The sequence below is a fragment of the Plodia interpunctella genome, chromosome 7 (assembly GCF_027563975.2).
Source record: "Plodia interpunctella isolate USDA-ARS_2022_Savannah chromosome 7, ilPloInte3.2, whole genome shotgun sequence".
NCBI classification, from domain to species: Eukaryota; Metazoa; Arthropoda; class Insecta; order Lepidoptera; family Pyralidae; genus Plodia; species Plodia interpunctella.
The window spans coordinates 8,974,312-9,002,239 of record NC_071300.1 but is presented as its reverse complement, the minus strand read 5'-3'; the positions used below and the strand labels follow the sequence as shown (position 1 = coordinate 9,002,239).

General features: G+C 35.4%; 4 protein-coding genes across 13 annotated transcripts in view; 3 read left to right on the top strand and 1 right to left on the bottom strand.

Annotated features, from left to right (window-relative positions):
- Positions 1-3: 3 nt before the first annotated feature.
- LOC128671378 (uncharacterized) lies at positions 4-7,535 on the bottom strand. The gene is made up of 6 exons (XM_053747809.2): positions 7,426-7,535; positions 5,991-6,030; positions 4,047-4,207; positions 3,590-3,682; positions 2,841-2,944; positions 4-2,432 (listed from the first exon to the last, which is right to left on the bottom strand). The coding sequence occupies exons 1-6, from the start codon at positions 7,450-7,452 to the stop codon at positions 2,258-2,260; spliced, it is 600 nt and encodes a 199-aa protein (XP_053603784.1). The 5' UTR covers positions 7,453-7,535; the 3' UTR covers positions 4-2,257.
- A 3,153-nt stretch (positions 7,536-10,688) lies between these two features.
- On the top strand, positions 10,689-19,872 carry spz (spatzle). The gene is made up of 6 exons (XM_053747755.2): positions 10,689-10,898; positions 15,704-16,004; positions 17,294-17,466; positions 18,292-18,402; positions 18,678-18,778; positions 19,398-19,872. Exons 1-6 carry the CDS (start codon positions 10,821-10,823, stop codon positions 19,588-19,590), a joined length of 957 nt encoding a protein of 318 aa, XP_053603730.1. The 5' UTR covers positions 10,689-10,820; the 3' UTR covers positions 19,591-19,872.
- Positions 19,873-21,182: 1,310 nt separating this feature from the next.
- LOC128671349 (uncharacterized protein) lies at positions 21,183-23,413 on the top strand. The gene is made up of 3 exons (XM_053747756.1): positions 21,183-21,343; positions 21,552-21,709; positions 22,265-23,413. Exons 1-3 carry the CDS (start codon positions 21,235-21,237, stop codon positions 22,436-22,438), a joined length of 441 nt encoding a protein of 146 aa, XP_053603731.1. The 5' UTR covers positions 21,183-21,234; the 3' UTR covers positions 22,439-23,413.
- A 2,321-nt stretch (positions 23,414-25,734) lies between these two features.
- Positions 25,735-27,928, top strand: part of slo (slowpoke) — a 61,986-nt gene continuing 59,792 nt past the window's right edge. For 3 of the 10 annotated variants that reach the window (XM_053748127.2, XM_053748121.2, XM_053748104.2), the window contains exon 1: positions 25,738-26,427. In XM_053748127.2, coding sequence (XP_053604102.1) covers positions 26,110-26,427 — 318 coding nt within the window. In that variant the 5' untranslated portion in view covers positions 25,738-26,109. Of the gene's footprint in view, positions 26,428-27,928 lie in introns of all 10 variants that reach the window. The other 7 variants (XM_053748102.2, XM_053748084.2, XM_053748128.2 and 4 more) reach the window with 4 other exon arrangements.

The following is a 27,928-nucleotide window of genomic DNA, read 5'->3' as shown; positions in this document are numbered from 1 at the left end:
AAATAAATTAATTCTTAATGAGAATCAGTTTATTGCATTAACAATAATTTTATTGCATTAACATTAACAATAATATTTTATAATTTATGTCATAAAATACACACATAAAATACTTAATCTATGATAAAATTAAAGAAATTAATTATTCTACTTAACTAAATAACTGACACTAATAAATAAGTTCCCGAAAACAATTTATCAGATTGACCTCATAACGTTTGATAATAAAATATTATTAAAATATTTATCAGCTAAACGTAGCTTATACAAAAAATAAAGTTGGTTGGAAAGTCAATTTTCAAAAAGTATGAAATTATAAAAACAAACTCAACGATCATAAAAAAAATATATTTTGTAACAACTTTTACTAAGAAGCCATCACCGTAAACGTAATATAGCTAGCTGTCGAACAAACATCTTTTCGAAAATTTCATCTAGTTGTGACGTCACTTGTTCATGTCGTTTGGACGTGTCCAATAATGTGTGATTTTATTTTTGTCACATCTTTGAAAGCATTGTCATTATCAGAGTATTTTTTTGATATTCCTATTAATGTTAGGGCCTTCGTATAATAGACATCAAAGCAAAAAATTGCCAACTAGCCTATTAAATATAATAATTCTCTAGCCTATTAAATATAAATATAAACCTAAAATCAAATTTTAAACATATAAAAAAACAAATTCAGTCACAAGATATCCACATTTGGTCACTAAACAAACATCTTGACCCAAATGTTTGTAAATATCATTACTATCTAATTATAAATGCGAAACTCTATCTTTCAATAACGCTTTCATAGCGAATTCGCTGGAAGTATTATATAATCTGTGGCTAGGGCGATTTTCATAGAATTTGGAATAAATAGTATCGTTGAGTTTGTAGTATCCCATAATACAAATCTCGAACTTGGGGCTAACACAACTATTTTTAGATACACTAGCGCCATCTACTTTTTATATTGGCTATCAGACTTCTTGACCAAATCCTAAACTCAGTGTTAATATGTCATATTATAGTATCAGCTACGCTACCTCAATATCAAATTTCAATAAAATTTGCCCAGCTATTTGAGCGCGAAGTAGTACCGTAGTAGTGACATACACGCAAATATTTGTTAATTCTTGGAATACAGTGTTAATGACACAATCACAATTATGTAACTTAACGAGTATGCAAATGAGCGAAGCGTTATTTATATTTAATGAACTGAGTGAGTCGTTTGCTTAACACCTAGAAGTATACAATGTGTCTCTAATCTATAATACCTACTCCTATATTACTTATTTATTAAGTGCGCCTTTAACAATAGGTATATATACACCTGATAGGTAATTTAATTAAAAAAACTACTTTGATCGTACAAAACAGACGGCTTCTTCAATTATTTTTTATTGAAAACAATAGTTACAATGTACTTACTAGATTTACCACAATCGAAATTACTATTATTTATCCTAAGAAATTATCTATTCCAACTCTCAAAAATAAACAATAAACAATCAAAAAGAGCTAATAAAAATTGCTTGATGTTATCAAGACAAGGCTACTAAGCGTGACAGATATAACAATAGATTCCCATCCAGACCTGGCAGAAGGGGCAAACCCAAAAACTACTGGCTTGATGACGTCAAGAATGATGCTTGCCAATAGTCTGACAACTAGGGATGCCGACGACCGTGCGAAGTGGAGACGAAAATGTAGGAAAACGGGCCTTGGGTTCCCACGCTTAAAGGCTGAGAAAGGACTCGTAAAACGCTCAGATGAAAGAGAGAACATAATTATTTAGTGTTTAGATGAACCGATGCATTTTCACAAGCTTTTATTTAGATTCACCTGTCCCGTTGTCTGTCTGTAATCAAATTTTGCAATTTAGATTTCTCCTACTTCCAGTTGACCTCAGAATTGAAATTTCCCGCGTCGATTCAGTTTCATTATTATGATAAGCATGACCTGGTCCAGCCCGGATCGGTTGCAAACAAGGCAACTCCTCAACCGTTTACAGCACGGACATGGGTTTATTTGTCAGGCGATAAATGCTTTAAGATCTCTCTGACGACAATAAAAGCTTATGGCAAAAGTGAAATTTTTGCAAAAAAACTTGCTAACTCAGTCTATATTACTTAAACAGGTCGCTGTATCAGCCACAGATATAAGAAGGTTACATCGTAATTACAATTACAATGTAATTAATGTTCTTATGTCTGTGGTAACAGTAAACCAAAGACATAACCAACTTATATCTTCTCTATTCCTCCTAAGCAGCTGGTTTATAATGACACACGCAACACGAAGGCAATTCTGTCTCGAGCTTGGTTGAACCACCTTTTCCATCGTCTGCCACGAACTCATATTTCGCAGTTTTTTGTTTGCATAACGTTATGATACCCCCGAAGACCGGGTAGTTTTTGAAGCACTGTGTGTCTACCGCCCTGAAATTAGCGAAAATACTAAAATGAGGCCAACAATCATCGATATAAATCAGATGATTTTTATGTGTGAGTTTATGAAAAAATACATTTATAGCAATTGTTTTTCTATTTTTATTCAATGTTGCCATATAATCGACGAAACCTTTAATATAAACTTCATTCCTTAAATATATGCAATAAGACTCTAAGCTGACTGGAAGATCCATAGGTCAATAAAAACCAAAGTAAATAAATAAAAAAAAAAAATTACGATTTTTAAACTGAAAATGGAAACAAATGTAAATAATTTGAGAACTACAAAACAGACGATGAAAATTAAAAAAAAACAACTAGTAGTATTTCAAAACAAAACAACAACAACAAACTTCTAGTATTTCATAGACTATTATTTATAGAAATTTTACTCACGTGCAAGTTTCTATTCGCACTTTCTGATTGAAATTCTGTTTCGGGGACTGAATGATGTGGCGCCACTCGCCTTTCTTTGTCCTGATGCTGTAGAGGGGATCGTACTGGGAATATTAAAGAAAATATGAGATTTGTACGTAAGTACGAAAATGAGGTTTCACAAATGCACACACAAAACATTGTATAATTTCTCTAAAATTATACGACTATTCTTATTTTCGTAGTTAATCATAATCATGGTAATCATTTTCAGCCTACATCAAACCACTGCTGGATATAGGCCAACATTCCTTTACGCATTTTTTGAGTTTAAGATCCACTAAATACGGCTTCACCACTTTCTGACAAAATGTCAATTTGTAATTTGACAGATAAACACTGATAAATAAATCGGATTGATGTAATTGGCCAGTTAGTCCTATCCAACTTGTGTAACAAAACAACGCTTTCTTTTCGAAATTCAAAAAATTCAAAATTCTTTATTCAACCCAGGACAATGTCACATCACTTATTGACGTCAAATGTTCGATATGTTACTTATAGATTACTAGCTGTTGCCCGCGGCTGCGTCCGCAGCAAAAGCCTATAACACTCTCCAGCTCTCCAATTATCTCCACACCAAAAATCACCTCAACCCATTGCGAATCGTATTTGACGTGAAAGACGGACAAACAAGCACACTTTCACATTTACAATATTAGTATGGATTAGTTAGGTACTTTATCAGGCTCCCAATGTTGGTAACCTACCCTGACTTCAGCATCACAATCGTCTTCATACTCCTCGTCTCCCAGCCGATCTGACAGGCTTGATTCTACTATTGTAGGCAGTGGTGCTAGGTTCTGAAACACAAACAAACGACTGTTCAACTCGGTAAGTTTGTATGATTTCTTTAAGAAAATCACTTGTTATAAGTTTTAATTATTTCTTCAAATTCAAATAATTTATTTACTTGGCAATAGGTAGAATATTCGAGAAAAGAAAATGGTACGTGCCGTTTTAAAGGTAAAGACCGTGCCCTTTTTTTGCTCGACTTGGGGGCGCATTGCCGTGCCGCGTTTACATAATAGTTTAATAGAAGCCTATTACAATTATAGCCAACAGCATACAAATGTTAATACATTATCATTATAAAATGAATTAATAATGAAATTAGTTTGATAATTATAAATTTAATAATAATACAATTGTGGTGGAGCTACTTACCATACCTTCAAACATCTTGTCATATCTCTCTTGTGGATAATTTTTCGGCTTCTCAAAACAATAGGTGAGGTTTCTACAGCTCGCTGGAACTATTACTGGGTCGTTATGACTGTTTCCATTGTGGTGGTCGACGGTGGGCCCGGGGTATATGATTTTGTCAGCTGCAAAAAATAAAATGCTAAAATGCTGCAACATGTAATATTTATCATTTTCAGTCCACATCAAGAGATGCGAGGACGTAAAATATAACCGGCCAAGTGCGAGTCGTACTCGCGTACGAAAGGTTCTGTACATTGTATAGGAGCTCTGTCAATGTGATACATAAATGCACACATCACATTTTAACCAATTTCTTTTGTTTATTAGCGAAAATTAATCCTCTTTCCCAATTATTCTACACTAGATAAAGGAATTTATTGCAAAGAATCACAGTTTTGAGTGATAGATTTATTTTTGAAGTGTCAACTTTGCCGTTGACTTTGGCGTTGTCGTTTCGCAGGTTAAAGTTAACGTCAAAGTTGACCCGTGCAACCCACAATGTTCTGAAAATATTCCGATTTATAGACAATCAAATCATTACACGGTTTATGTTTGACATATGACGGTGACTGTAGTATCCAGTAGGTCAAAGTTCAGGATCGTGTCACGATAATATATTGATACATCGCATTATAATGATTATATTAATCTTATTCCGCATTGCGTTCCGTTGACCATTTGGTAATAATGTAAAGTAAAGTAACTTAAAAGTAAAGATAAACGCAAAATACGCCATTTTGTTTAAACGTCAGCGGCGCGCGGGTGATAGTCAACGTCAAAATTGACTGTAAGTATAGTATCTAATTGTAAACACAAAATGTAGCCGTTCAAATCAAAAGGGACCTAATGGCGCCCGGCACTTACGCCGTTATTGCCGCTGTTTTGTATTCGAACAATAGCAATAAAGTAAATTCGAAAAGCAATAAAGACCTGAGTGCCAGCCGCCATAAGGTCCCTTTTGATTGGTGCATGCGACTTCTTGGCACTATACCGTATTCATCTTGGACTGAGGCAAAAGGTAAACAAACTTTCGTTCTCGTTATTCCTTTGTTAATTTTGTTCTTATTTTCTATTAATGTGAAATTTTGTTGTTGTTTTTGTTTTAAGGAGTCGTGTCGCTTACTTAATTTTTTTGGCTTGTTTACTTTTCGTTTTTTTTTTGTTTACAGTCCATGTTAAATAGTGTGTAGATGGCAGGTGATCAGACACCAGCGTTAGCAATAACACACTCGATAAGAAAGAAATCCATGCGTCAACTCGTAGACGGATGCTGCCGTGCGGATCTTTCGGCATTTCTTCTCAGCAGTGGTCGTTCCGAAATGCCAATTAGTTTTTTTGGCTTGTGAGAAATAATTGTTTACTATAAAAATTGTGAAAAAGTGCCTGTGAAGGTCTAATTTCTGAATAAATGATTTGAATTTGAAAGAACATAATATAATGAACTAAGTTTTCAAAAGGTCAAAAGTTATCTGTTGTGTACTCGCAAAATGACATGTTAAGTGGTAAATATACCTTATTTATATCTAATTGAAGTATTTTTAGCAATCCTCGTGTCGTTACACAAGGTGAGTTATATTTTCATCAATTCATATCATAGATTGATAAGTGATTATATTTTAACGACAGCTTGTTGGCTTAATTAATAAAAATAAATAATTTGTGCACACGCGTACGTTGAGGGATGTTGGCTCCACATTCACAGTGAGACCGGTGAATACGTGACAACTTTACTTCACTTAACTCCAACTTATATACCATTAATAATTATGACGTTGATCGACCCTGTAGTTACACGTCTCTCTTGGACGTGATGTGCTGACACAACGTCACATGAAAATAGGCCAGACATAGATTATTTTATTTCCTCTAACACATCACGTCTAGGCTAAAAACTAAAAGACTTACATTTAGTATGGGCCCCATTCGTCGAACTGTAAATGGTTACCTGCAAGAAAATACACGAACAATTATATGGTAATAACGTCAATATTGAAAGGACAAATTAAATCGGCAAGATCAATGACTGATATGAATCATGAGAAACGGAGACAGATCTTATTATCTGAGCAAGTAATATTGTAAACATGTCGACCTTGGTGGCGCAGTAGTAAAGTGCTTGCCTCTAGAACCCGGGTTCGATCCCCGGTCGGGTCATGATGGGAAATGATCTGTGTCTGATTGGGCCGGGTCTTGGATGTTTATCTATGTATGTATATGTTATAAAATATAGTATCGTTGAGTTAGTATCCCATAACACAAGTCTCGAACTTACTTTGGAGCTAGCTCAATCTGTGTGATTTGTCCTAATATATTTATTTATTATTATGTATGATACAGCTTATTAAGTTTACGATTCTAGACTGACTTATATATAAGTATAAGATGTTTTTTTATTTCAAAAATCAATTAGGTATGCCCTAGACCTATTGTGCCAAAATATTTTATGCCAAAACCGGTAAATATGCCAAAGAACAATCGGACAAAATAAGTTAGGCAAAGAAGGGAGGTAAAAGGGGATAAACCCCCATAAAGTCATGTGTGAAGTTCCAGTCTAACTTATTTAATTTTTTTCTTAATTCTACTTAAATAAAGTTAATCTCATTGTGCAAAAGCTGATTAACAACGTTGCCAGCGACTTCGCCCGCGGCAATAAGCCTATGTCACTTTCCATCCTTCCAACTATATTCACGCAAAAAACACAAATTCATCGCTCCGTTTTGTTCTGACGTTAAAGAAGGAGGAACAAACATACTTTTACATTTATAATATTAGTAGGTCAAAGAATTTACTAGTTAATGTGTATATCTTAAAGTGGTAATAAATTATGTATATTTAAGACTAGCTTTTGCCCGCGACTTCGCCCGCGTTTATTTGGTGCGTCCGCTAATAACTTTTTATTATCAATATCTCGGGTTCTGAGCAACGTATCACGATGAAACTGTAACAGATTTTAAGTTCAACTTTCCCCGATATACAGATGCATCAAATCCCATCCAGTAGTCTTAGCGTGATGCGCGAACAAATATACAGACAGACAAAAATAATAATAAAAAGTTTTGGCTTCTATTAGTCCCATAAAGACCGCCAATCATTATTTTTCGTTAATACCTCCTAAGTACAGACATAGCCAACTTACAGTTTTATTATATATGTATAGATTTGACATCTCTTTGTCACACTATGTTAATCTGTAAAAATAACTTTACATAAACCTGATACAAAAATCATACATTTATTAACTAGATGGACAAATGTGAACCAAGGGTAATTTTAGGACAACATAATAACATTATATTATTCTTGAAATCAATCTTATTAATAAGAAATATAACCGACTTACGATAAAAATGGCAAGTCTCGTAAACATTTTGGCGTCACTTGCGAAAACACGATCGTTCACTCCAACAGCTTTTAGGAGACTGGTCTGAATTGAGACGCACTTGACTTATACCTACCGTGTCGTCGCGTCTGCGCACTGTGGCCGGCGTCCACTGTGACGGGAAACGACGCGGTTTAAAAATCGCTGTAATATAGATTATTTTATACTCGCCTGTATTTGTGTGCTACTGCTTAGTAAAAGTCTTCCTTCAACCAAAAATGAAAGAAATTAAGGAAGCAAGTGGTTCACGACCTCGGTGGCGCAGTGGTAAAGTTCTTGCCACTGAACCGATAGGACCCGGGTTCGATCCCCGCTCGGGTCTTGATGGAAAATGATATTTTTCTGATTGGCCCGGGTCTTGGATGTTTATCTATATATGTATTTGTTATAAAATATAGTATCGTTGAGTCAGTATCCCATAACACAAGTCTAGAACTTACTTTGGGGCTAGCTCAATCTGTGTGATTTGTCCTAATATATTTAGGTACTATTTTTATTTTTAAGTGGTGGTCGATGAAAACTAATATACATAAGTCAGATTGATATACAAACTCATGTGGCAGTAGGATTCGAACCTAGGACCTGTCGATCCACATACGTCTTGACTATTACACCACCGCCGCTTCATTTATCACTAGTTACCATAATTGTCATACGTCAATTCAGAAACCCCGTTTGAATCATCATACTTACGCAAATAATAGTAAGTTATATTCCGTATTACGCTAAAAATACTATTTTCAGGTTTTCCCTAAGCGGATTACTAATTCAACATGAACTGATTTTTTTATGATGGCGTACACGGGATAACAATTAACTCAAGGGTAAGCATTTAACTCATACTATATGGTACAATTATTAGACCGCAACTTCTACCCTATGTGAAACCCATGGGCGGGCACTGTAATTTTTACGCGATGAAAAGTCCCTACGTTCTTCTCCGTAATATGCAGTATGAAATGAAGTAGGTATCATTTCACTAAATATTTGCAAAATTTCAAGAAGATTGGTTAAGTAGAAAACGATTGAGGAGGCAACAAATTTACTTAAATGTATATAAACCACGGACACACTGAGTGCAAGGAAAATTATATAAATCTATAGCATAGGTCATTTAATACTGGCTATAATATATGAAGCGATGGTGGTGCAATGGTTAAGACGCCCGCCTGTGGATCAAAAGGTCCCAGGTTCGAAGCCTACTCGTGCCATATGAGTTTATATTCAAATCTGACTGTTATATAGTAGTTTTCATCGACCACCACTTGCTTCCGGTGAAGGAAAACATCGTGAGGAAACCTGCACACTGGTTGATTATTATTAACTTGTGTGTGAAATGGAGAAGGCAATTAATAATGCCAAGAAAGTTGTTGTGTGTGTTTCATTACACGTAATGACCACGACCCTCAGCCATGAGGAATAGGACTATGAAGAAGACAATAATATAGTATATTATATGCGTACGTGTACCGGAGACAACACTACGAGGAGAGTTTTACGCCACAACTAAAGCACAAAAAATTTCACTGAAGATTTATATCGTATATACGAGTACTCCCTTCCTTTCCTCACATATAACACAAAATCGTCTGCTGCGTCTGTCTGTTCGCGATAAACTCGAAAATGTATGCACGGACATTCATGTTTTCCCCACAAGTTAATGTTATTCCTGAGGATGGTTTAGGTGAATTTACTATGTTTTCAGCCCAGCAAAGCCAGTTACTGTTATAACTTCATGAATGCTAATTTATTTCAATAGAAATATTTTCCAGTGGACTCGTGAGTATAGAGGTGATAATATCTACGATCTATGGATTGTTTTAACATCATAATTTAACATCATATTATATAAATCACTATTTATCACCTAGGTAGTAACAATATCAAAAAGGAAAAGTATTGTTTTCAGATTGTGGTCACAACGTCATGACGTTGTGTGTGATAAATACCTACGCGTTACCATTTTACAATTATTCATTTCCATTTATAGTAGTGTATTCCACATCACTTTTCTGTATTTCATCTGAGCGTTGTCCCAGCTCCTTCCTCAGTTGTTGAGCGTCGGAGCCCATGGTACGTTTTCCAACTTTTTCGTCTCCACTTCGCACGGTCATTGGCATGCAATTATGTCAAACCCATATTAAACCACAATATAAACAAAGATTCTGCTATGAATTTACTGTACATGATAATATTAGTTATTTCCTTATTAAGTTGGTTAAGAAAACGATACCTCGCTGATGACACGCTTTTGACATTAGCTTGGGGAAAAAAAAATGTGTGGTAACTTCTGTGACACGCACGATAAACTTGACCTTGCATGGTCAATAGGCCGTGTTTAGCTAACTGGTACGGACAGCAGCAAAATTGTGATTATTGTTGACTATAATCTATACAAATGCAATATTTGTAAGAATTGAACTCGAACATTTTTCATATTAGTTTCACGTTAATTTTAAATTATTGATAATTTATTTTATTTCAGTCTACAACCTGTTTAGTTGTAAACATATTAATAAATAATCTATATATCGCCTTACCTACATACATTGAGATTTTAGATTCTGCGTTTAATAACAATTAAATATCAATAATAAAATAATGATAAATTAATAATTACTTTAAAATTATTTAAAAAGAGGTTTAAATATTTTATAATGTTGACTGTCCATTTAATACTTAGGTACAAGATCTCGCCACACATTATTGGCAATGTACTAATATTAGTTTAGTTTTTTTTTTTATTCTTGGAATTTTAAATTGAGCAAATGATATTATAGAACAGGCGTAACTTAAGTAAATATTAGGCCTCAAGTTATTTTCAGTTAACTATATTATTATCTATACTTAATAGTCAAAATTGATTAACATAATTATATATATTTAATCATTAATCAATTTATACAAGCTTAAATACAATTTTATACCTATGGATTATAAATAAAGCGAGGAAAATTGTTGTATTAATTTCACATAGAGCAGTGACTTTGACATTATCGATGCATTGTCGATGTAAAAAACATTGTTATGATATGAACTTCAAACTTAAAAGTGAATGTTTGCAATCGTGTGTGTGACGCGCAAAATCGAACAGCTGTCCTTTAACACAACCGATTAAGTTTGAGCCTCCCCTCTACAGAAACTAAGAAAATAATCGCAAACATAATGAGAAACACGAAGGTCTTTTTAAAATGGCCACTCGAGACATCTAGCACGAAGTTTACATCGCCGGCCAGTTGTCACAAAGTCGCAAGAGCTGGTGGACGTGTCTATCGATATCGATAAAGTCGTAGTTTGTTCTGTCATTACCAAATCGTATAAATATGTAGTGTAGTGATGGTTGACGGTAGTGAAACATGAATAGAATATTCGATTATTTATTATTAACGAAAATGGACGTCTGGATATTTCAATGTCTCGTATGGGTCAGTTTGGTGAGTGTTCATACATTTTTTTTTATCGATTATTCGCTCGGTTGAAAGTAAAAGTGTTTGACACTTTCTATATTAGCGTTTTAAGACAGTTACGTGGATATTATGTGGTTTATGATGTAGGTATTCGTTTAAGTTTCAGAATGTTTTATGCTATTAAAAGTGATTAAGTCAATCGATACGCCGACTTTGGTTGATAAAAGTCTCAAGTATAAATAATTATTTACTAGCGGCCCGTCCCGCCTTCGCTCGGGTAAAACATAATAAGTTACACCTAAATTTCCCCAGGAACCACATTATCTATTGGTGAAAACCGAATTAAAATCCGTGCAGTAGTTTTTAAGTTTATCGCGAACAGACAAACAGACGCGGCAGAAGACTTTGTATTAAATATTATATGTATATGTAAGGATTAATATAGATATTTTGTAATTACCGGCATTCGTTCAGAAACCATAAAATATAATAATTAACGTACTTATGTACTACTAAAACTAATTATAATATGTCTAATCACTTCCCTAAATTAGGTAGTTGGAAAATATACTATATAATCGATCCTACTAATATTATAATGTGAGGATGTATTTGTGTATGTTTGTTACTCTTTCACGCGAAATCTATTGGACCGATTGTTATGAAATTTGGTACACGGGTAGAATATAACATGGAATAACACATACAATACTTTTTACCTCAAAATTCCTATGGGAGCAAGGCCCCGAGACGCAAGTAGTAATAAATATATTTAAAATAAATAACATAAAATACTTACATTTAGTCAAATTGGATCAAACCTAATTCCTCTATTTATCCTCCATCTATGTATAATGATATATAGTACCACGTCTTTACCTCTTACGGGGTAGGCAGGGCCAAAACTCGCAAAGCTGAATATACATTGCATTAATTATTTTTCCCTGTAACAATTAACAAAACCATAAATTCCGTATATATGTGTTGCATAGATTAGACATTACTAACATTGAGACGTTTATTTATTTTTATGATTAGGTACCGATAATATAAATTCTTTTGAATGTATAGTACTTACTTAACACATAAATTTCCGAAAGTCGAGTAAGCAAAATGGTGCATATTAAGAAATTCTTAGGGTGAGTTGCGCCGTGAAATTTGAGGTTGATTTTAACCGGCGCGCCGCTGATGTTTAGACAAAATGGCGTGCTTTGTGTTTTCCGCGCATGTTAGAGTTAACGTCAAAGTTGACGGTGCAACCCACCGTTTTAAAAGACGTCAAGATCGAAAGTAAAACCATAGTAAAAAAAAAGCCTATGTTACTCCTGAAGTACGTCTATCTCAGTGCCAAATTCCATGAAAATCGGCTTAGTAGTTTTTGAGTTTATTCATTACAAACAAAAAAAAACACAAATACAAATCTTTTCTCTTAATATTAGTATGGCGTATCATAGTATGGATAGTATAGTATAGACTGGATAGGTCTCGCTCTCATGTCCTCAATGTAGGGTACATTGCGTTCGAAGCTGTGGCGCCACGAAGCCAGGTGTAATAGTGTGGAGCCCGCGTTTATGTTATACGACAAAAAGGACTGATAGTTCCAAACGTCAGCTTTAATATAATGAACAGACGTCAGCTTTAATATTTAACAAAAAAAAGTTGACGTCAAGCGACGCGTGCTAATAGATTAAAAATGTATCAAAAACAAGTTATCCATAATTATATGTGAAGTGAAGCATGAATTTTAAATTTTATTGGGTTCTTTATTCATCACAAAAACGTCATAAATACGTCACAGCGCAAGGTGGTAGGTGTTTCCCCATATCAATTAGCATAACTATGTAACTATGGGCTTAAAATGTTAACAAGACCTTTGGACTTTACAATCTATTAATCTGTTACTAATTCTATTCTTAGATTTAGTCCATTTTAAAGTGTATCGGATTGTAAAAAAAAAATTGGCCAAAGCCACAGCCAAACAAGACCAACTGTCTCTTTATTTTCAAGTGTGTTATTGCTAAGATTTTATAAGTCGCTTAAAGGCAATCAGAGTTGACTTTTACCGACATCTAATAGAGATGACCTCGGTGGCGCAGTGGTAAAGTGCTTGCCTCTGAACCGAGAGGTCCCGGGTTCGTTCCCCGGTCGGGTCATGATGGAAAATGATCCTTTTCTGATTGGCTCGGGGTATTGGATGTTTATCTTCAATGAAAACTACTATACGTGAGCCAGACTGGTATACAGACTCGTGTGGCACGGGTAGGATTCGAAGTTGGGACCTTTCGATCTCAGGCGGAGGGTTTAAACCACTGGGCCACCGCCGCTATACGGTTTGGCTGTGATATATAATATAAAGTATAAAGATAATTTATGTAAAACAGGTGAATCATCTGGTGATATAGTTCCGCTGCATGACTCGTTTACTCCACTTCAAAAATATATAACAATCCATTATGTGTCGGCCATAACTATAGATAATTAATTCTCTGAAATCCGCCAGTCCGTTTAAGTACAAGTATAACACCAGATAGTACACTTATGATAAGGTACATTGCTGGTTCCTTTTGGCGTTCGTACAAAACTAACAATAAAAAGCAGCAATGGCCTTCGTTTCCATCTGTGTGAGTGGATAAAAATCCCGGACAGCTGATTAGTAACATTAGCATTTCCAAAAAGTGTTGACGTCAGGCAAACGGACACAAAATGATAGCCGAATCTTTAAAATTCAAAGGTTTATTTTTATGCGGGTTATGGGGCGTCATAGTTCAGAATGCAAAGAAGAACCGGCCAGAGGGTACTTGTCGGTGGAGTGATTATCTTCTCTGTCGATCCTGAGCTATTTTTGTATCTTCCTTTTAAACGATACATATTCACTCGTGTTGTAATAATTATACCTTCTGTCGATATGCTAATGGACCTGATATATGGAGTATCAATACTTGAACTTGCAGCTAAACGCAGTAGGTATCCATTGTATAATAATTTATAGGCGGCAATAATAGTTATGAGAGGTTTTAAGCCGTACATTCGTTACCTCTTCTTTCGTAAATTGATGAAATACATTGTCAATACACAATTTTCGATATATTTTTTTAATAGCTTGTATTTTGTGTCCCACTGCCGGGCAAATGCCTCCCCTTCTGTCTTCCAAAAGTCTCTATCGTGAGCCATTTGTTGCCAACCACGACGAAACCTGTTAATTTTAAAGTATTTAAATCTAAAGACGCATCTAAGGAACACTTCTAAATAAATAAAAACTAAATCGAAAATGTAAGACTCATCCAACCCTGAATTTGCTGGCATCATCTCATCATATAAAAAAAGAACTGACTGTTTCCAAACAGCTGAACGCACAATTTCCAAACATAGCCAAGAGTACTCTAGAATAAATTAATTTTTAACTAAATAACTACATCAAAATCGGTTCAACCGTTTGCCCGCTACGATGCCACGTACAGACATACAGATACAGAGACACTTATAACTCGTTCTACTGTAGTCGGGGGTTAATTACACAACTACGAAAAAATACTTACATTTGGCACAAAAAAATTCACGTTCTAACAAATTTATTTGTAACTAGCGGCCCCCCCCCCGGCTTCACTCGGGTAAAAACATAATAAAGTATACACCTAAACCTTCCTTAGGAATCACACTATCTATTGGTGAAAACCGCACGAAGGTCCGTGCTGTTGTTTTTGAGTTTATCGCGAACAGACTTATAGTTGCATCACAGGACTTTGTTTTATAATAATTACGGATGTAAGGAAGGATACGGAAGGAATCGACGTTACTGTATCGATTTTTTATATTCTTCTTTTTTATTTCGCTAAAAAAATTCTTCCAATAGAGCTTATAGATTACGTGCTGGGTAAACATGGAAGAATCCACCTCACACATCACGTCGCTTTTTGCAAAATGTGCTAAAAACTTGGCTTGTCTGGCTGACTTTCACTTAAAACGGGTTCAAATTTTATTGCAGTTAAAATTATCATTTACATCCGATTTGCAGTTAGTCACTATCTTGAAAGTCGTTCGGTTCAATATGTAATTTTTTCATAATCGTCCGGTAGTTAACAAAAAAGTCCCAGGTTTTAATCCTTTTCGTGCACTTGTACACAAATGAGTTTGTATACCAATCTGACTATGGTGTATGGTAGTTTCATCGACTACCACTTTCTTCCAGAGAAAAAAAACATTGTGAGAAAACCTAGTGTGTGAATCACAATTACCAAATTTACATAGTCTTATTATTTTAAGTGTACATGGTGCCATGAGAAACTTTTGAATTATAATATCTTGCTTATATAACATGTTGGACGTTCAATTAGATGTCGCGTGTCTGTTATTATGTGGCTATATTAGTGATTACGTTCACCTTGAATACGTCAGAATCAGAATTCCCAGTTGTTTTTATTTGGAGACAGATAAGTAGCTTTATTTCATCGTTAGTGTTTTTTTAAGTCGGTTACAAAAAATTGTGCCGTCTAGGGAGTATATGCCAATTTATTACTAAATAGATTTAAATATTTATTATTTTTTCTTCAACGAATTTGCTTTCATTTTGAGTAATCATTTTTCAATTTAATATGGCCCATTCCTTGTTGATATTGTCTATAATCGTAAGAAAAATAGTGTAAGAATTAGTCTTAGACTATATAGTCGCTGACACAAAAGGTTTATGTGTTAAATCGAGATTTTAAACTTCGCTAAAAGTAACCAAATAAATTAGCTTAACCGTATTCCATAATTTGAAGACACAATCTCAGTTGTTATTATTATTTTGTCAATTCAATGGACTCTATAGTCATTCCGAGAACTTTCATTTCCAGGTGTTAAATTTGTCCCACGGCTACCGAGGCCTGTACGACCAGGAAGACTACAATGTCCACAAACAACGAGATATTTCCACCCGAAGATCAGATCTCAATACAGAAGTCCGTCAAGGCTATGAAAGGGAGTATTCTGAAGAAAGACCAGCCCATAGTGAGAGATCTATACCTTACGACTTCAATGTACAAAGAGTACAAGATAGGAGAACAGATGATGTCAGGAGGAATGTTAATTCAACACTGAAAATAGTCAATAATTTTCCGAAACCACAGTCGGTCTCAACCAGAATTAGAGTTCATGGTAAGTACCTACCTACTATAAGCAACCTAGCTCAGATTCACATTCAAATTATAATGATCACTTAATGACATTAAACATTTACTTAAATCGTTTTAAGTAATGTCGGTAGGAGACTAGTGTCTACTGCCGACTTCCAAAGCGCAGAAGAAGAAGCGGCGCAACAAACTATACCTATGTACCCGTCAAATAACAAAATGGATACAGAACAATTAGGTACTTCATTACACAAATTGAGTTAACACCAAAGTTAAACACTAACTTGTGTAATGGAATATTATATAAGCCTATATTTTATAACATACACAATATATCCAAGCGCAGGTCAATCCGAAAAAAATATCAGTTTCCATCTTGACCTGACCGGGAATCGAACCCGGAAGCTCCGTTGTATCGGCATGATGACCATGAGCCACAGAGGTCGTCCAGATACTGGTTAAATACAACTTTAATAGCCATTCCAACACTACCAGAAGCTCTGCATATTCCATGTTTTCCATGTTGTTCGATGGTTCTACATAAAAATACACAGATACTTTATAGATGAAGAGAGAGAGATTGCCTGTAGGAGATATCTATAGCACAATGCGTTATGCAGGCTTTACCATAAACTTTTACGAAATCTCAGAAATCAATTTTTGAATCGTTCAAATGCATCGCAATTTAATTTAGGAAATTAATCCCATTATAATCATCAAAACAAATTTGGTGATGCTAATTTGCATTAAGAGATGATGAATACGTTTAAAAAAGCACTTTACTACACCAAAATAAGACTCAATTCAAAACAACTAAACAACTAGTAATACTAATATGCAATACTAGCGACGCGTCCCGACTTCGCGCGGGTGCAATATTATGTATGTTATATACATATAAACCTTCTCTTGAATCACATTATCTATTTAAAAAACCCGCATCAAATTCCGTTGCGGACATCCGGGACAGACAGACAGCAAGAAGCGACTTTGTTTTATCCTATGTAATGATGCAGAGATTGGCTATAGTTATCGATTTTGTTATTTTTAATAATGATGTAAATTCGTCCTCCTAATTTTTTATATATGTATAAGACCTATATTTGTTAATTGACATCCTTGGAGAAAAGGCTGCGGTGAAGTTTGTTGCGCCGCTTCTTCTTCACCTGCGCTTTGGAAATCGGCAGTAGACTTAGTTTAACTAACTTTTTGACGTCAATAAGTGATGTATATCATCCTAAATTGAATAAAGAATTTTGAATTTGAATCACAATGGCTAGTGCAATTCTAAGACCCCGTTCTCACAATTTACAGGACACCAAGACGCGAAGCCCACAAAGTCGAGCGGGGCGGTAGTGTTCCCTGGACCGACGACCAGGAGTAGCTCCTACGAGCCACAGATCACCAACCAAGAGTGCCTGCAGACGGGCATTTGTGAAGATGTCCCTAACTACCCCCAGGAGAGAGTCGACGAGATCGTGGATAAGGTAATTTTCATATAATTTTTTAGGGGCCACTTTTTATCGCATAAACTATTTTGTCCAATTGTTCTTTGGCATAACGATTTTGGCATCCAATATTTTGGCATAATAGGTCTAAGGCATAATTGATTTTTGGCATACGGGTAAATGTGGCTTAATTAACTTTTAGGTTGGGTTAGGTTAGTTATGGTTCATGTTATGCGTAAACCAATATGCGTAAGATAGTTATGCTTAAAAATCATTATGCCATAGTAAAGTATGCTGTATTACATAATGGCTAAAATTTTTATGCTTATAGATAGAGACCCATTTTTTTATTCTGCTTAGCAAGCAAACAGACTTGCAGCCCACCTGATGGTAAGTGGTCATCGCAGCCTATAAGTTATAGCCTAGGCGCCTGCAACTCCAGGGGTGTCCCATATACGTACGCGATGCCAGCCCTGAATAAATCTTATCACGCCGTTCTTGAATCTTTACTTCTGCATATGTTATCGGTTTTCCCAACCTAAAATAGAATCAGTCCAAATCCCCCTGCGGATGTCGTACGAGGTGAGTAAGGAAGATGTAAGGAACCTTGACAGTTGTAAGGAACAATAGCATTCCTAGTAAGGGTTGACGAAGGCAGACAAAATAACGTTTGATAATGTTTTGACAATAGTCGCGCAAGTCCTTATGAAATCACTCACTTTATCTACTCATAAAATATGTGAGCTTCTCACTAGATATGGTATGTCGTTTTTTTTTTAATTATTTCATCAAAATAATGCAATCCGAGGGATCCTAGTAAGCAGCCTACCTGTAACTCATATGTTATTTTGTGAAACTTTTCAGCTAAAAGCTTCGAGTTACAGATTCAACGTGGACAGGCTGGTCACACCAGAGATCGCGCAGAGGATAGGCCCCAACGACGAGATGTTAGACTTGTGCAAATCCAGGGAAACTGTAAGTTTCGCTTTTTCTTGAAATTGAACAGACCACAAATCCCACCGACCCCGTCCCCGTTCCCGTTCCCATTTCAATCCCATTCTATTTACCATTGTCGTTATTATTTACATTCCCGTTCCCTGTCCCGTTACCACTCCCGTTCTCACTCCCATTCCAAAAAGCGACTTTTTGGGGTCTGTGGGAACTGGGAACCAAATATTTCGGAAACTGTGCTTTTTGGAAACTTTTGGATAGCTGTGGATCGAATATCATTTATAAATACATATTTTCAGGTGGTATCTCCTAAAGCTGTTCGTGACGTCAGTAACAAATGGTACAATGTTATAAATGGAAAAGATCGGGCTATACAAAGTTTTCGAGTCGAAATTTGCACGTAAGTTATCATAATGTTTTCATTGTGTTTTCTACTTTGTGAGTGAGTGAGTGAGTGAGTGAATGAATCAGTGTCACCATCTTGAAAGTTTGCTTTCACGTAACTTCGGAAGTAGGTAAGTAGGTATTTGACCTACTTACAAGTTTGAAATTTTGAGGATCTAAGATGATTCTAAATCAATACAGTGGTTCTCAAATAGGGGCACGAAAATATGCCGAAATGGTTCCAAAATAGGATGGTATGGCAGTGTTTGCTTCGCGCTCGATTTTCGGGGTCGCTGCCGTTAATATGCCCCCAGATTAATAAGATGTTACACAATTACTAAAATACTAGATGTTTCCCGGTGCCTTGCTCTCGTGAGAATTTCGGGATAAAAAATATTATGCGTATGTGATATTCTACCCGTGTACCAAATTTCATAAAAATCCGTCCAGTAAATTATGCGTCAAAGAGTAACAAACATACATACTCCCAAACTTTCGCATTTATAATATTAGTAGGATAGTATCGTTCAATTAGTATGCCATAACACAAGATTCGAACCTTTTTACACAATAAATATTAATTATGTCTGTGTGTTTGTCCAATATGTATTTATTTATTATATACTTATTTTTAGACCGGAATCGGCTCCCTGTTCGGATCTCATATACGTCGTGTCGTCAGCATACAACAAGACATGTGTCCAGAAGTACCAATACAGACAGATGGTGGTGCTCAATGACGATGGAAATTACGTGGAGAAAGAGTTCAAAATACCATCGTGTTGCGCTTGCGCAGTTTATGCCGTAGCGCAGTTCGGAAATCGATGAATGTATTTTCCTTGTGTTGATGGAAACACTTTTTTGCCATATACATAGGGTCAGTTGCACCTGTTAACTTTGACGTTAACCTTAACCTGCTTAGACAAAACGGCGTTCTTTGCGTTTTTCTACACCGGTCATAGTTAACGTCAAATTTGACTGGCGTAACCTACTCTTATGGAATGTACTTTACAAAATGACATGTAGACCGCAGCGTTATGCTACAAACTATGCTATAAGCAAATTAACTTTTTATCTACTTAGTTATTAAAAAATAAATATCTTAAGGTACTTCTATCATTATTATTGTCCTCGGCCGTTTATTGCATATGCCTATTTTTAATAACAATTTCATTGCAGTTAATTAGGTAAATAATAATATTATGTTGACGAACATCATCATCATCGTCAAAATTTTAACCGAAGTCAGTTTTCAATACATTCATTCAATAGGTAGGTATACACCTACGTAGTAGGTACTTATCTAATAAATTCTACATTTTATCATTTCCTGTTTTAGTTCGGTAGCAAAAACAGGAAATGATTAAATGTAATAATATAATAGCCACATTGAATATTTGGTCGTGTTATAAGTCGCAGCCATCTAATAGTAGGTACTTATACTATAAAAACATATATTTACAACATTACTGAGTGTTTTTTTTTAGGTAAGTTTTATATAGGTACCCGTATTAGTTGCTTTTAAAATTATATAAATTAGCAGGAATTTAGACAAAATGATTATACTTAAAGATAAAAGTATGAAAATAAGCGGTATTTCAACAAAGGTAATTCTACAAATTTTTGTTCTTCGCCTAATTACTACGTCGGTTTTTTGTTAGGTAAGTACCTATATCTATGTAATTAGTTTTTGAGAAAACTAGCCTTCAATACAAAAACCTGTTGACAATAAAAATAAGTGTATTTAATGGCATCCATTTAAATGAAGCTGTGTCTGAAATAGTCTTTCTTTTTTTGCCGCGATGTGGTAATTAGAATTCGACGTTGTAGATAATTAGACATCAATTTAAATGATCCCTTAACTACATAATCACATTCTTTCAGAATAAGGTAAGGCCTAAGATGATAAAATAAAAAAATACATGACATATTGACCGTCTTTAATTTTGTTGTTATTACCTACTTGTCTCTGTTTTACTTTGCCCATAAATAAAAATGTCAGATGTCAGGCGAGGAAAATAATTGAAAGTTGCCAGTGGGCAACTTGGCAAGTTTGCAGTGGCAAACTTTTCCTTAAAGAGTTGTAGTAAAGGATTATTTCCTATTTTTATTATACAAAAAGCTAATAATAATCCAAGTTCTATTTAGTTTTTGACATGTTATCGAGTTTTAGAACGAAAATTTGAAAACATGAATGCAATTGGCCATACTAATATTTTATATCCCCTAAAAATTGTAAGTCAGTCGTAAAGTAAGTCGTTGGTTTTAACTTGCGATAATAAAAACACAAACTACGCAATGATTGTTTGTGGATCGATTCGCATTTTGGTCGAGTTCACGAAAATTAATATATTGTATATTATCATTTTTTAAACTCGGGGTAAACGCAGATCTATAACGGGCAACACTTCATTTCAAATGTCATACAGGGAAAATAGATCATCACAACATTGTCGCGAAATACCTAGACCTATGATGATAAAGATAAACAGAAAATCAATTTTTGCTTTGTATCTTACAGTTTTCAAACCATTTTTTGTTTTATCTCAAGCAAATATGTCTTCTGGTGTAACCGAAGCAGGTAAACCACTAATATTATTTATTTAACCACTGGACCACCACCGCTTCAAATGTTTTTTCATTTATTGTATTTATTTGTTTTATTTGTTTAAACTTTACAATAGGTGGACTTAATGCCATAACTCATTCTCTGCCAGTCTAACCTTGAGACCAAACAGAAAAAGGAGAAATTTACGTTGAAAATACAATGCTTTTTTAACAAATTTCAGACAAGTATTCTGTGGCATATGTGACCGTGCCAAGTATGGAAGTCGGCAAGACGATAGGACATGGCCTGGTGAAGAACAAACTGGCTGCATGTGTGAACATCATACCACAAGTCACGTCTATTTACGAATGGAAGAATGAGATTAATGAAGATAGTGAGGTACCTTATTATTACAATAAATAACTTTGTTATTACCATACTTCGTATTGCCACAGTATAATTAAGAGCACTTCGTAAAGTAAGGAAACTCGAAATGATCCCTGCCGCTTAGAATCAGCCGGATTTCAGTGGAAAGCTTTATGTTACCAGCATTGCCAGATGTCGGGATTTGAACTCCAGAATGTACTATTTCTGTCCTGCTTTTTTTTAAAATTAGCAGTCAGAAGAACAAAAAACATCACATACCTATTTTTGCTCTTCTATCATGTCCTGTGTTTGACAAAATAATCCTGTCCTTTTAATAATTAAGGTTTTAAACTCTTTGTCATGTTGTATTTCACATACACAGTCTTTGGCTGTGAATGCTATTATTGTGTCAGCAGACATCACCTATTCTTGTACCACACCCAGCAAATTATATATATGTGTCATTATTAATAAAAAATATGGATCACTCACATTTGATAATAAGGAAATATTTTTGCATTAATCATTTATTAATGTATATTTCTCACATTAGTTTTAATCAAATTAATACTGTCATTTCTATTTCAGTTACTTCTCATGATCAAAACCCGCACCTCCCAAGTCGACAAGCTCACAGAGTTTGTTAGATCAAATCATCCATATGAAGTGTGTGAAGTGATATCACTTCCAATCAAGAACGGCAACCCTCCATACTTGAAGTGGATCGGGGAAACTGTACCGGAGAGTGTGGCGAAGAATTGAAAACTAGTTGTTTATGGTTAGGATCTACTTTTGTTTGCTCCGTACATTTTCTTAGCTGTTTTGAAATAAACTTGAAATTGATTTAGACAGATTATTGATACATGATTAAAATGAAATACTATTGTTAAGCCCAGTGCAGATCAAATGCATATGAAACATGTGTAAGTAGCAGTGTGCATTTATTGTGCGGAAGGCCAAGACATATTCGAAATATTTATAATCCAGATATAATTAATGTGTTTAAGATAATTTTAAGACTTGACATTTTTATCTTTATTTAATTAATAAAAAACATGTGTTTACAACACTATTTTGAGAATGTAAGACTATAGACTGAAATATTGCACCTAGAGCAATTATATAGTCTGCTTGGGAATACATTAAAAATTAACTCCAAAAATCATGACTCTTTTAATGATCGGAACATCCATAAACTCATGTAAAAAACTTAAATTTTGTAACAACTTTTATATAGAAGTTATCTTCTTCATTGTAATATTCATTTTGTGTAAGTCCAAATTTCTTGCATGTGACCTTACATGCGTGCTGCATACGCATTCGGTTTACACGGGCCTATAAAGATATATAATAGGAAATTGTATGTATTTTAGATCCCCTAGGGGTTGAAATGGGGGTAGTCTGGTAAAATTTGGTAGTAGCACCTTGGTTGTTTGGGCATTCCTAATGCCCGTCCTTAAAAACAAAAAATCTAAGTCATACTTGTATTTATAACAGCACTGGGCTTCGCTCCCGTGGACATTTCGGGATACAAAGTACCCTATATGTTATTCCAGATTATATTTTACTTGTGTACCAAATTTCATAACAATCCGTCCAGTAGTTTTTGCGTGAAAAAGTAACAAACACATACATCCTCACAAACTTTCGCGTTTATAATATTAGTAGGTTTTGTTATTATTAAAACATTTTTGTATAGTTAAGTTTGATATAAAATAAGGAAATAAATAGTTTGATTATAAACTTTTTGTTTATTAAGACATTATCCTCCATTTATGTAATATACTTAGCTAGTTTTGTTAGCTATACCTGTGTGTGTATAGGTGTGTGGTTAACGATCTTCTGTTGACATAGACATATGTAAAAATGAACAATCTGAAAAATGATATTTTTCAGATTGACCCGGGTCTTGGATATCTATATATGTATATGTTATTTTTATATGTATATGCTATCTTGTTTATCTATATATGTATATGTTATAGAATATAGTATCGTTGAGTTAGTATCCCATAACACAAGTTTCGAACTTACTTTGGGGCTAGCTCAATCTGTGTCATTTGTCCCTATATATTTATTTATTATTTTTATTTTATAGATGACACTAAATCAGTCTTTGAAAATATGAATATTTAAAAATATATAAAATTAAAATAATAATTTCTTACTACAGAATATTTTACATATTTATTATCCCGAGATTGTTGTGAAATTCATAATAGAAAATTTTGTTAATGTAAATAATACTATTAGGAAATGTGTGGTTCCGCCCCAGAATAAGACCACTCCATATCCTCCCGTGGATGTATAAGGCAACAAAGGGACACAGCCTAGGAAGCTGATAGACAGAAATAGTATTCCCTAGGAGGGTTAACGTCAGGCAGGCGGCTGGTTGTAAAATCACAGCCGAATCTACAAAATTTAAAGGTTATTTTTACGCGGACACCAGGCTTCTCGGCGTCACAGCCCCGTATGTAACCGAGAACGTGCATAGAAGAAAGAGAAATGTCATTACTTAAAGGTATATTAATTTATTGAATAAACTCGGGCGCAACAAAATAGTTGGGTTTGTGCTGGATTGTTGAGATGGAATTGGTGAAATACTGGTCCTCTACCTACCCATCTCTGTGTATGGAAGTACAACGTTTATAAAAGGACTAGTTTTTGTCCGCGGCTTCGCCCGCATAAATTTGCCACGCGCACTTTTTCCCGGGATGAAATATCTTTCGTACTTATATCCTTCTCCATACTTCAAACTACAAGTATGCAAAATTTCAAGAATATTGGTCCAGAAGATAGAGCGTGAAGAGGTAACAAACAAACTTACTTTCGCATTTAAAATATTGTTTAGAATCCCTTTCAATATACCATCATTACTGTGAAACATTGCAAATATTATTTAACGAGCAAATTTATCCATTAAACACACAGGTAAGTTGACAACACAAACAAATGAATGGGATCGGCAAGGTTTGTCCATTTGTATAATTACAATTGCAAAAAGGATTCCATGTCAGTATTATACTCGTGGATAAAAAATACTGCTATCATAAGCAAGAAGAGAGTGCCAACATTTTTTTTATTAATTTTTTTTTTGCATACTCGTTAGGTATAATATCCGTGCAAAATACTACATCAGCCAGTACATACATTTTATGGATTAAAAAATATGTTTTTTTTTTTTCAATTTTAAACGAATTTTACTTAGAAAAATTTCGTTCGAATCCGTTGAATAATAATAATAATATATAATTATTTAAAAAATAAAAACTGTTTCAAAACAAGGTTTATTCGACTAGAAATTTTCACTGGAAAGAAACGTAAAGTAAGCCTTAGCTAATAGTATTTTGGGTTACAGGTAAATTACAGTACTAATAAGTAATTTTGAACAAAGTAGAAAAGTATAATGAAAGGGCTTTCTGTGAAAATCTCGAAAATTTTCACGTATGAATTTTATCATAGAAAAATATTGCCCTTTTAATAACAAAAATATATGAACCATCTATACCCTATACTTTTATTATGTTGTCGAAAATTTATAAAACAAACCTAATACTTTGTTAATTTTCCATTACTTCCTTTACGAGAAATTAATAAGCTACGACACTGCTACGGCTAGGAAGGAACGAGTCGGGTCGCATTCGTAGCAACGGGCGTAGCTGTGCTACGAATTGCTACGGAACCTGTTACGCAGTTACATAACTAGCAATTATTTATAAAACTACCATATTATATTTTTATCCGTTCGTCGTGTTTTCTATTATGAATAGTAATATAATCGATAGAAATATAAATACATAATTTTTAAAGATTCAGTTTGATTATAATAATAAAAGATATAAAGCCTAAAATAATTCCCTTTAATAAATTCTCAAGGTTCCACTGCGGGTTGTGTTCAAGAAAACGCAAGATCGACAAGAAAAGCGAAATGAGCACTTTATAAGGAAACTGTCGGTAAGTTCGCTACGAGCCGACCAATCGTAGCGGCCGTAGACGTCTACGAGCGCGGCCGTGACGCAGTCGCCCGTCGTAGCGCTACGACATTCGGGATATGCCCGATTCATTGACCTCTCGGAAGCTCCGCATTCCGTAATATCAAGTGCAACTAAATGTTACAAATTGACTAACTGTGAACAGTGAAAAATTATGGCTGGAACAATTCAAAGTTGATAGTAAAAAACAAGTTGGACCTAGTCAAATAATAGGGTGTGATTCGAAGGTAGTGAAGAGAAGGTGGTATCAGTATGTGGGTTGGTCGGTAGTGCAGACGGGCGGAGCGCAGTGCGCGTGCGCGGATCGATCGCGCAGCATCGAGCGGGGGGCGGGGCGGAGCGCGGCCGGGGCGGACCTCAGTCGCGCGCGAGACGGCGTGCGTGCGCGCGTCCCTAACACGTGCATGGCGCGTTTGACTGGATGCCTCGCGCCAGAGGGGAATGGCTTCGTCAGAGGATGCGCAGGCGACAACCGCGTCGATCCCTGAAGATGACTGCCTCAGTGTCCGTAAATGGTGGTGCTTTCTCCTGTCTTCGATCTTCACGTTCCTGGCGGGGTTGCTGGTCGTGGTGCTATGGCGCGCGTGCGCGTTCGTGTGCTGCCGCAAGGAGCCAGAGCTGGCGCCGAACGACCCCAAGCAGAAGGAGCAGAAGGCGGCCAGGCAAGGGAAGCAGGAGTTCGAGGGGACCTTTATGACGGAGGCCAAGGACTGGGCCGGCGAACTCATCTCCGGTCAGACCACCACTGGACGAATACTGGTGAGTTCACGCATCGTGATTGCCAGACAAGGGGTAGGCTTTAGAATAGGCAAACCTGGTTTGAAAAAGGAACTGTCAAAAGTTACAGAGTCAGTTGTTTAGGTTTGTTAGTTTCAGTGACCTAAACAAAGCGAGCGTTACAAACTCCGTATTACAATTTTTATCAAACCGAGTTTCTGTGATCAAAAGCCACCCCCCGACAAGTTTATTTACTCATAGGGCTACCGCCCAAAACTTCATCTACGTGTTAACTATTAAAAAGTATATCAGTATAAGTATAGATCATGTAGCATCAAATACTAATCATATTTTGAAGGTATTCAAAATTGAAATGGGGCCACGAGTTAACAGAGATGTCACGCATTTCTGACAGGTAAATAAATACCGAATGCACCCACATTTACGGCGCGGACTTTTTGACAGTTGTCAAGTACTTGGTCCATGTAATTAGGGAGAAATTCCACTTTGATCTTTCTATCCTTGTAATAAAATCGCCCCAATTTCCTAGTAGGTTGACTTGTACAATTAGTTTGTAACCTGGATACCTTGTACTTAGTTTATAACATATAGAGTAGTTACTTTTACCGTGGTGTGCAAATACAAGTGAATGGGAAATGGTAGGTCACAGTTTACAATCTACGCATTTTTAACCCTCGACACAATCAGAGTTGTTTTATAAGTTTCACATCTCTGTGTATGTCTGTTGGTACCTGAGCCGTTAAGCGTCGGAGCCCAGGGTCCGCTTTCATACATTTTCTCGTCCACATCGCACGGGCTTCGGCATCCTTAGTAGTCAAACCACGCATATACATGACAACGTCAAGGCAGCATTTTTGGGCTTGCCCCTTCTATCAGGCACGCTTTGCTCCCAACGTAACTTGTCGGTTTACGCAAAACGTGGCCGTACCGACGCTGGCTCTTCGACGAGTTGAGTTGCCGAGTTTATCTGCTATGTCACGGTCCTGAAAACTATAATTTTGTTTGTTTGCGGCATCTTAGCACCGATACGGACGGCCCGATTTACTAATTTTTTTTTCCACATCGACTTAACCATGATTTAACGTAATGGGAATCTTTAATTATTTGAAAGACATGTGTCCAGCCAGTGCTAACTTTTATTACGTTAATGTTTTTTCAACTTCGTTTGAAAACATTGCCTACAACTTGATATGAATATTTTTTTTAATGCTCACAAACTTTCGCCTTTATATTATTAGTGGGATTTTTATTTATTTAATTCTATTCGTAAATGCAAATAAAATCACCGTCATTAGCTAGTATTTATACAAACCCCTAATCGTGGCGTGTGACGTCAAACCCCTAAACCAATATTAGCCCTTACGTACTTTATTACTCTGGTGACGTCACTTCAGCGCAAAGCCTTTAAAATTTTATAGCCCACATATATATAGATGTACAGATGGACAGATGGACTGTTATATGGTAGATGAAACGACAACATAAATTTTATAAATAGATGTATCTTTATTTATAGCTTAAT

Bases quoted from the DNA above. Each gene is read 5' to 3' on its own strand.
- LOC128671378 (XM_053747809.2), bottom strand. From the start codon at position 7,452: ATGTTTACGAGACTTGCCATTTTTATC. The intron at 4,208-5,990 runs GTAAGTCTTTTA...TATTTTTTGCAG, and splicing joins GAATGGGGCCCATACTAAAT to CTGACAAAATCATATACCCC. The intron at 2,433-2,840 runs GTGAGTAAAATT...CGCTAATTTCAG, and splicing joins GTGCGAATAGAAACTTGCAC to GGCGGTAGACACACAGTGCT.
- spz (XM_053747755.2), top strand. From the start codon at position 10,821: ATGAATAGAATATTCGATTATTTATTATTAACGAAAATGGACGTCTGG. The intron at 16,005-17,293 runs GTAAGTACCTAC...CACAATTTACAG, and splicing joins AACCAGAATTAGAGTTCATG to GACACCAAGACGCGAAGCCC. The intron at 18,779-19,397 runs GTAAGTTATCAT...ACTTATTTTTAG, and splicing joins TTTCGAGTCGAAATTTGCAC to ACCGGAATCGGCTCCCTGTT.
- LOC128671349 (XM_053747756.1), top strand. From the start codon at position 21,235: ATGATGATAAAGATAAACAGAAAATCAATTTTTGCTTTGTATCTTACA. The intron at 21,344-21,551 runs GTAAACCACTAA...AACAAATTTCAG, and splicing joins TTCTGGTGTAACCGAAGCAG to ACAAGTATTCTGTGGCATAT. The intron at 21,710-22,264 runs GTACCTTATTAT...TTTCTATTTCAG, and splicing joins AGATTAATGAAGATAGTGAG to TTACTTCTCATGATCAAAAC.